Here is a 10350-nt window from a genome sequence, read left to right as displayed (position 1 = left end):
GACGAGTTCCAAGAAAGTTCCTGGAAGGAAGAGAGATGTTGGTTCCCTGAAAATTTCCAGGAAACCAAAACACTTTCCAAAGGGTGTTGCCATCAAGCACTGCAACCCTCCATGAAACACTGGGGTCCTGCCCCATCCAGAGCTCCTACTCACCAACAGGGCTCTTGGAAGTGTTTGTACAAAAGTAGTCTATAGGTCTAAGTGTTTTATTCATACCCTGGGGCCACCATTACTGTGACACTGTTTCTTTAAGAGCAGCAGGAATCTTGTCAAAGGCTAAGTTGGTCAGTCATATGACAAATAATTTATTGAGGGCTGCTCTGTGTCAGGCACATGATGGGTGCGGGAGAAGTACACTTGGAGCCATACAACAATGAATTTAGGAGAAACCAAAATGGTAGCCAGATAATCTTGGTCATGCCATTGCACTGGGATCTGTTGCTTCCAGAAAACTCTGGGAACTCAAAGAGCAGAACTGATAATCTGAAACAGAAATTCTTGCTCCCCAGAGAGTTCTGGGGCTGGCAGGATCCCACATCTGCACATTAAGCCGGGAAGAGATTTCAGAGAAGGCTCCCGTAGGTATCTGCTTTCCTCAAATGTTGCTTCATAGCATACTGGCAGTAAGAAAGATCTTTAGCCCTGTGAGAGAGAAATCAGAATTAGAATCAGCAGCAGGACGAGTACAATGTGAGTCTAAGGGTTTTAGAAATACTTGGGTCTTATAAATACAGAGAGAGAAATATGGAAACAAACACTAGAAAGATAAACATTAAAACTTTAACAGGGCAGTCTCTAGTGTGGCAGGCACTGATGGCAAACTCTAAAGCTATTCTCAACCTCTTCACCATTAATAGCTTCCACTCTAGAAGCAAGAAAGCCAAATACTTGCTTTGTCAAATTTCTTTGTAACTATGTATGGTCAGGTGATACAGTTCTGACCAATTAGTAGAAGGGAATCCCAATGAGGGGTTTCTGGGAAAGGTTTTATTTCCTGTGGAAGGAGAGTTTGTGGCTTCTCCCTACCCCTCTTCTTGCCTTCAATGTGGTCGTGATGTCCGGAGCTATGGCAACCATCTTACAACCATGAAAATCATTTGATGAAAAGTCAACAAGCTCATAGTGGAATGCAAAAGTAGAGAAAACCTAGATCCTTTCCAACACCCCTGAGCAACATAACCAATATCAGCAACACCTAACTCTGGGCTTCTATTCTTGCAAAAAAAAAAAAAAAAAAAAAAAGAGTTTTTTTCCTATTTAATTAAGCCACTGAATCTTAGTTACTTGTTCTTGGAATAAATCAGTGAAAAAAATAAAAAATTGTAATGGGGGATAGGGGAGCTATTGTGTAAAGTGCAATTTTACAACCCTGTAGATTTTAAATCAATGATAGCAATGCAAAATCATACAGAATTATGTGTAAAAATCAGTCTTGCTTCCATTTGCACATTCATTTGCAATGTTTCTGAAATTAAATATGTGTAGTGTAAGTCATATAATCCATACATTTAAATAATTCACTTTCATACATATAATATGAAATTTTATATTGTATATAACTGTATAGTTATATAACTATAATTATGTGTATAATTCTATTTATATATGTGATTATATATAAAATTATCAACAAGATGTTATAACTGGCTCAAAAAAGAATGCAAGGAACAGACCTATGTCTGTTTTATGTAAATCTTATTTATATATATTATATACACACATATATTACAATATATACATATATGTATTACATAAATATATATATATAATGTATACTATCTATAATGTATACAATATATGAGATATATATGATACCTATTACATAATACATAATATACATTACATCATATGTATGTATGTTCTGTGAATTTTCTTTTGAGCCAGTTTAACATCTGCCTCACTTCCTCACTGATTAATGAGTAGAATAAAATCCTTAATGTATTCTCATCTTATATCTATATAAGTCATTTTATCTTCTTTAGTTCACACAGCTACCATGGGGCAAAGCTGGGATTTGAGCCCAGGCTGCCTGGCTCCTGGACCCCAACTCTTGAACCCACACTTTATCGAATGTGCAAATATACGTGGACACACAGCTCACAGCAGGTTCTCCGTGCACAGCACTGGTATTGCTAAGAAGTGGCAATTCCATTCGAACGGAAGCTGCATAAAGCACACTGTCTCTCACCGATTTAGAGGTGGAGGGGACAGAGGACAGTAACATCCCTGAGGTCTGGGACTCAGGGCTACGTTTCGTCTTCCTGGTAATGCACTTCCTGTATTCTTCCCGCACCTGGAGGAAGAGACAGGTCACAAGGAGATGAGTTATTCCTAGATGCAGGCACGTGGCTGACACAGGTGTGTTCCCCAGAAGGACAGGCTCAGGAAGGGCAGTGCTGTACCTGGCGGTTGAGCAGACAGTGAATGATGAAGATAAAGGTCCCCTGCAGGCTGTTGATGATGGTGAACAGGTAGGCCATGATACTGGCCATGGATCCAATCTGGAAAATGCCCAACACCCAGGAGCACCCCAGGATGAAGAGCTGGGCAAATGCCTTGAACGTCAGTAACCTGGGGGGAGAGATTTGCAGAGGATAAGGTTCCTGGAAGTGGCTGTTGTCCTCATGGACCAGGCTGCCACCATATCACCAGCCACCTGGGGGGGAAGAAACGTGGGGTCGAGTCTGCAAGCCCAGAGGCAGGGAAATCGAATCCTATTGGTATTTAAAAGGCAGCTGGCCTACAGATACACAATGCACAAAGATGTGCGGTGTATATATAATGCAATATTGTTTAGAGCGATCGAATGCTTGGAGGACCCGCAGGTCCAAGAGCTGGGGAATGGTGACGCCATAAGTATGAAAAACGATGACATTTTCTTGGAGAAAAACTCACATAACATAAAATGCACTATTTTAACCATTTAAAGTGTGCGATTCGGTGGGATTCGGCACATTCACAATGCTGTACAAACATCATCACCGCCCAGTTCTAAGACAGTTTTATCGCCCCGAAAAGAAACCTACACCTATGAAGCATTCGTTCCCCACCCCACTCTTCCCCCAACTAAAGCAACCCAAAGGTTCATCTATTGATGAATGGATAAAGCAAAACATGGTCCATCCATACAGTACAATATTAGCCATAAGAAGGAATGACGGCTGATAACCTGCTACAATGTGGACGAAACTTGATGACATTATGCTCAGTGAAAGAAGTCAGACGTAAAAGGACACAGAGTATATGCTTCCATTTGTAGGAAATATCCAGACTAGGCAAATCTATAGAGACTAAAAGCAAATTATAAAATCATTTTTTAAATGAGATGAGAGTGACCATATACTATAGGGGGTAAGGGTACAGGCTCTGAACACCTGTGGATTTGTGCCTCAGTTTCTTCAAGTTGGTATAGAGATAATAATACAATGCCTACAGGGTGGTATTAATTGTTCTACAGATTAAATGAGATGATAAGTCTCTAAGGATGCTTACAGCAGTGTCTGGCAAAAAACCATTTTTGTTAGTTTTTAACCACAAGTATTGAGATGAAATCAGCTACCTATTATGTAGGGGAAAAAAAGTTCAGAATGATATGTATAATATCCTATCATTTATGTAATCAGAATGTGGATGTGTAAGTATAGAATATTCTAGAAGGAAGCTCAATTCAAGTGATAATGGCTGCTTAGGGTGGGAGAGATCTGGGAAGAGAGAATTATTTCCCATGTATTCTCTTTTGTACTGATTAATTTTTCTTACCATTGCATGTATTAACTTTGTTTTCAAGTTTCTGTATCAACTTTTAAATATTTAAAATTTAAAATTTAAAAATATTTAAATATTCAAATTTTAAGATGGATGAGGGACTGGACACCGATAGGAAAACAAGCAAAGGACATCTATATGGTTCCTGACAATAAAACCTAGACAATGTCTGACTTTGGTAGGTTCTTAAAGTGAAGATTAGTAGAGTGATGAAGTTACAAACACAAATAGTCTATAAGATTATGAAAATGTCCCACATCTGTAATATAGACAGAACTAAAATAATAGGATAGTATATTTCACTATTATATCAGCAAAACACCACAACAAAAATGATAAACCCCAGTGTTGGCTAAGCTGTAGGTAAGCAAGCACCTGCAAATGGAAACAAATTTTCTAGAAAACAACTTGCAATATATACTAAAAGTATGACAATCCAACCTGCCCTTTAACTCGGGCAATTTCATGCCTACTGTTATGATCAAATAACCACAGATGTGGAAAAAGATCTATCTACAAGGGTATTTGAGACCACACTGTTTATAATAGCCCTCCCTTCCCCCCTCAAAAAAAAAAAACAGTAACAACTTGAATGTCCATGAATAAGGCATGATTTAAATAAGTTGTGCTGCATTATTACATTGAAATGCTTTACGAAAAATGAGAAAGATGTTGTCAAAGAATTTCTAAATAGAAAAAATATTCATGACATTAAGAGAAAAGTGGCCCTAAAAATTGAGTAGATAGTATGCTTCTATTTTTGTAAATATACACATATAGTTATGTGCAGTAAATGAATTAGAAAATGTATTAATGGTTACAATATATGAAATACTCACCCTTCCTAGTAACTGTATTAATGGTTCATAAGCCACATTAAGTGGGCAATGTTAATATCCCCAGTATACAGATGAGGAAACAGTTTCAGAGAGGTTGTATAACTTGCCTAAGGCCACACAGCTTATAAGTGGCAGACCTGGTGTCTGAGACCCCAGATCTAGAAACCGTGCTGTTCTGTCCTGGGCACAGGACTAAGCACACAAAAGGTACTCAGGGAATGTCTGTGGGAAGAATGAAGGAGACTGAGAGAGAGGAGGGGAAGGAAGGACTGTACCTGGTGTCTTTGAGCGTGGAGACTTCAGCATTGACACTGGAAAGCTTCTGCCTCAGGATACACAACGTGCAAGTCAGGAGGATGGAATTGATCTACAGAGTCAAGCAGAAAGGACTGAGATGTTGGGTGTGTACAAATGGGCAATGGCCAGACCACCCGTCAAAAACAATCACTCCAGGAAGCCAAGTAATAAGCCCTATGGCAATCAACCCTAAACCAGCTGTTGATTGTGGGCTCACAGCCTCCCTAACTTCTGCCCTCATTTCCAACACAGGACCCAAAGGAAAAAGCCAATATGCTCCCCCTAAGCATTCGCATAGGACGTCCTGCTTTGAGTTAGCCTGCCTATAGAGTCCCAAGGCCTCCAGCCTCCAACCAGGCACACCGGAAGCCTCTTTTTTTCCCCTGAAAAAGCCTCCCCGCTCCTCTCCCTGCTTCTGAGTCTCTACTCACTGCAAGTGATGGTGGCCAACTCCCTTACTATAGCAATAGGGAGCCTTTACTTGTTCTCATTTGGGTGATCTCCCCTGGTTTACATCCCATATGGAGGCAAATGGGAAGTTAGAATCAAGATCAGTGCCTTGTTTGGGTTGAACCGTTGAAGACCTAATCCCCAGGAGCTCAGAATGTGATCTTATTTGGAGATAGGGTCTTTACCAGAGGTGATCAAATTAAAATAAGCTCATTAGAGCAGACCCTAATCCCACATAACCTTATAAAACAGGCAGATTTGGACACAGAGGCAGATATGCACAGAGAAAGCCAAACATCGATAAGCCAAGGGACTCCTGAGTCTACCAGTCTCTTGGTTAGAAGACTGGAATGGAGGGGCACCTGGGTGGCTCAGTTGGTTGAGCTACTGACTCTTGATTTAGGCTGAGGTCGTGATCCCAGGGTCGTGGGACTGAGCCCCCATCAGGCTCTATGTTGAGTGTGGAGCCTGCTTGGAATTCTCTCTCACCCTCTCTCTCTCTCTCTCCCCCCACCCCTTCGCCTCTCCCCCTGCCCCCTGTCTCACACAAATTAAAAATAAAGAAAATAAGACTGGAACAGATCCTTCTCCTGGGCTTCCAGAGGGGACATAGCCCTGCCAACCCATTGATTTTACACTTCCAGCCTCCAAAACTGGAGTGGGAACGTTCATGGAAGTCTTCCTGGAGGATGCCAAATTCTGTTGTTCTAAGCCACCCAGTTGTGATACTGTGGATACTGTTTGTGATACACAATTTTTATTTGTCAGTTATACCTCAATAAAGCTGAAAAAAGCTGAAAAAAATCTCTAGGCTTCCCTTTCTTCCATCCCACTGTTTTCCTCACCACCACCCCCCCCACCAATTTCTCTCCATTCCTTCCTTCCTTTTCTCTCATTCAACATCTATCCCCAGAAGACATCAATAGACCCATTCTTACTGAAACACAACAGACAGATAAGATTGTGTTCCCCTCCAGGGGATTTGCATGTTGGCAGAGGAAAGAAAAAAAAATCACAAGTCAAAGAAATTTCACTCTAAGTTGGAAATCTCAAGAACCAGGGATCAGAAGGGAGAATGTTTGACCTCAGCTATAGGCAACAGTCACTGGCACTTCTTGGTTCCTCGGGTTTCCTTGTTTCTGCTCCCGAACACCCTGCACCAAGCAATTTGCTTACCAGGATGATGGCGCAGACTGGTCCCAGGAAGCTCCAGACGAACCCTGTCTCTGTGTTCAGCCAACAGCTACCAAGAGAAACAGGAATCGGTGACTGTTTAGTTCTTGACCCTACAGTTACTCAGGCCCCAACAAATCCACTAATGGAGGATATTTTAGGCAGCCGACCCTGAGATGCTCTCATGACGGGGTGGGTGACAGTTCAGTTTTCTTTGGCCCACGTCTGCTGTCAGACCTTCCTCCTGGGCAAACGTTCCTGAAGTGTTCACGCGGTATCCAGAGTAGAGCTCGCCCTCAGCCCGTAACCTTTGCAACCTCTTCCCTTCTGTTCAGACCTCTTTACTGGCACACCTGGTCGTTCAAATCTCAGCTCTAATGTCATCTCCTCTGAAAAGCTGCTTGGGACCCTCCCTACCCATCATTTTTCTAGCAGAGCATAATGCTTTTCTTTTTTATAGCATCTCTCGGTATCATAAATCATGGTGGTGTTTGTTTCCTTGAAAATTGTCCTTCTCCCCCTTTCCAGACTATGAGCTGTATGAGAATCTGGACCTTGAGCTTTTGTTTGTCTCCAAATACCCAGCACTCAGTGCAAAGCCTGGCATGGATGAGGCATTCCGTAATTATTTCTTAAATGAAGGGAGGAAGGACTAGGAGGGAGAGAAGGCATTGCCTCTTTCCTTCAGGCTTCTGGTAGATTTTTGCTGTTTTTACCATCTGACAACCATTCCACCCGTGTTCAGGAACCGCACCCCAATATTCCTTTAGCAGAAGTGTGCCTCACCCCCACAAGAGAAGGAAAATAATCAAGGTTGGCCAACCAGATGTTCTCTCCCCGGAACGTGAGTCTCCAAGTCGTAGCAATAAAAAAGATGGAGATTGCACAGAAGAAGCCGTCTCTGCTGTTTCAGGAACAACAGCTTCAGTAAATAACAGCCAATTCCCTTATAAGCTTCTGCAACTCCTCCTGGAGGCATCAGACTGAAAACCCTGGAGAATTAGTTCTCCTGGGAGCAGCCCTCGACCAATGGCTGCTGCGACAGAGATGTATAAATATGCCCCCTGGGTGGGATTTTGGAGGCACATGCCCTACACGGTTTCCCAGGGATACCTACTGGGATGGAGCCTGTTACCCACGGCTGCACCTGCTCAGAATGCACCCCATGTTTGCTCCTTCTCTCGCCCCACTCCCCAGCGCTTCTTCCTAAGGTCATCTCAAATCCTTCTCAATACTACTCCTGTCTTACAAAACGTTCTGTGGTTCCCACCAGCTAGAAGGTATTCTCCAAATTCCATGCCCCTCCCCCTCTCCCCCCCATCTTTCAGTCCTATCCATCTGCTCTCCAAACACACCTTAAGCCCTCCCTTGCCCTCACCTATGTTGCCACGACCTTTCCTCTTTGCCTATGTACATTTCAATAGAGCTTAAGGCTCATTCAAATTCCACATCCTCCAGGAAGCCTTCCATGAACCTTCCCACTCCCATATAGTATCATCCTTCTCTGGTCTGCGTCAGGGCTTATATTACCCACATCAACATCAGGCACTTCATCATGGTGGCCTTGCACTGTCACCACCATCCCCTGACAAGGCAATGAGATCCGAACTCAGCTTGGACATTTACTAGCTGTGTGACCCTGGGCAACTGCGCTGAGCCTCTATTTCCTCGGAAGCTACCATTTATTAAGCTGTTACTTTATGTACCACCATGTGCAACAGCACAGGTTGCACACTGCACAAATCTGGGGGACATTATTTACACTGTATGCAATGGAGACTCTTAGTCCTCGCACATAGGATTTCTGTTGAGAAGTACCAGAGATAATACATGTTTGTAAAGCTTACAGGATTTAGATTTGATGAGTGCTCACTTACTATGAATTCCTTTCCCTCACCCCTTATCTCATGGCCTCACCTATAAACCATCAGTGATAGGCAGGGAGGAAAGCGGAATATTTAGTCCCCTAACCACAATTCAGCAATGCCTATAACACAGGGTGATGAGCGCGGGCCCTGGGATTGCAAAGACCTGGATTTATGTCCTCACGGTAATGGCAAGAAAGCTTCGCTTTCCTCATCTGTAAATTAGAACAGCACCGCTATCTCAAGGGTCTGTCATATGACGCAGTGACTTAGTCTCTGCCCTAGCCACATACCGCTTATCGTGTCATTCACCTGATTTTAAAAGTTGGTTCATTTTTTGAAAACTTACAAGTGGACTCATGTCCATATCATGAGTTTGGCTGGTATGCTGGCATTTTTTTCCCGTGATGCCCCATAAGATAAATACAAAAATATTTTTAAAATTATACTTACCAGCATACTACCCCAAATCATCTCGCACGCAGCCCTGTGACAAACACCGTTCTAAATGTTTTGCAGATAATATTTAACCCTCACAACACTATGATGTAGGCGCTGCTGTTAGCTTCTATTGTATGGATGAGGAAATGGAAGCCTACAGAGGTTAAGTAACTCGCCCAAGGTAGCCCAGCTAGAAGGTGGTGGAACCAGGATTCAAACCCAAGCAGGTTGGCTCCAGAATCCATGATTTTTAAACTGTACAACCGAGTTTCATTGTTTACACCACCACCATTCACCTGTTCTATAGTGCAAACAGTGGCTCCTGGATTTGTGCAGTGTGCAAGTTGTGCTACTGGACACGGCAGCCCTGAGACCCACAAAGCATAAAGAGCTCAATAAATGGTAGACACAACTACCACTAATGTTACTGCTTTTCTTGTTGTTCGTGTAATCATCATCGTGAACCATGACAGCAGGGTCTTCAGGGAGAGAGAAGGATATGACTTACCGATTACGCATCCCGTAACCCTGTGGTTGCACACCGGCTGAGACAGCCACCACCAGCCCTGGGAGCCCGTAGCCAAAGGCACAGAGGTACCACATCTTGATGTTGCGAGAGCTGAAGTAATTCATCACCTTCAGGTTCCTGACCATAAGAAAGAGCATCACAGCCTCCACCAGCATCCAGAAGAAGCAGGCGAGGAAAAGGTAGTGCAGGACGCCTGCAATGATGGCACAGCCCGTCTGGAGAAGAGAGGCACACCCACTCAGGACCCCCGCCCTCCAAGGAGCAGGTTCAGATGACAGGGCGGGGGTGCTACTTTGATTGGAATTCCCAAGTACAGCCTACTCATTCATCCCTTTGGTAGGGTTTGCCCGGGACTGGTGTCTCCCAGGACATGGGAATTTTCAGTGTTAAAACCGGGAGAGTTTTGAGAACAGGTAGCTGATCGCCCTACTTCAGATGTTTGCAGATATTGAGTGCAGGGTCTGCACACTATAGCCATCAGGCTGGCTGCCTGTTTTGTAAATAATGTTTCACTGGCACAAAGCCATATCCATTTCTGTATTTTCTATGGCAGTTTTCATGCTAAAACAGCAAAGTTGAGTGGCTGTGACAGAGACCCTAGGATCTGCAAAGTGAAAAATATTTATGCCTGCTTCTTTAAAACAGAAAAAGTTTGCTCGCTCCTGGTCAAATGATGGGAGGGACGTGTGCTACTAGCATTGAGTTCTCAAGGGGTCTGGGACGCTAAACATGTGACAGTAAACTGCACAAAGAATGATCACCCCAGCCAAAATGTCAATAGTGCTCCTTCTGGAAAAACCCTAAGAACCTACTATGTTTCTGGTATAGCTATAAGGAGTAAATTGGCCAAAGGTCTTGCTCTCATGGGGTTCACAGTCTACTGTGGTGTGTTGGGTGGGGGGGGGAGGAATATACAGCAAGTAAATCAACAAATAATCAATATGGTTTCAAATAAAAGCTGGGAAAGAGAGAAAAATAGACTGATAAGGGA

The 10350-nt window shown here is 43.1% G+C and overlaps 1 protein-coding gene across 1 annotated transcript; it reads right to left on the bottom strand.

The window, feature by feature from the left end:
• Positions 1-277: 277 nt before the first annotated feature.
• Positions 278-10344, bottom strand: ADGRE1 (adhesion G protein-coupled receptor E1). The gene is made up of 6 exons (XM_030293761.1): positions 9339-10344; positions 6528-6594; positions 4880-4971; positions 2403-2571; positions 2189-2293; positions 278-642 (listed from the first exon to the last, which is right to left on the bottom strand). Exons 1-6 carry the CDS (start codon positions 9512-9514, stop codon positions 637-639), a joined length of 615 nt encoding a protein of 204 aa, XP_030149621.1. The 5' UTR covers positions 9515-10344; the 3' UTR covers positions 278-636.
• Between the last annotated feature and the right edge of the window lie 6 nt (positions 10345-10350).

The sequence above is a fragment of the Lynx canadensis genome, chromosome A2 (assembly GCF_007474595.2).
Source record: "Lynx canadensis isolate LIC74 chromosome A2, mLynCan4.pri.v2, whole genome shotgun sequence".
In the NCBI taxonomy this organism is placed as follows: Eukaryota; Metazoa; Chordata; class Mammalia; order Carnivora; family Felidae; genus Lynx; species Lynx canadensis.
The sequence above is the reverse complement of the archived record's forward strand: the minus strand, read 5'-3'. Positions and strand labels throughout refer to the sequence as shown.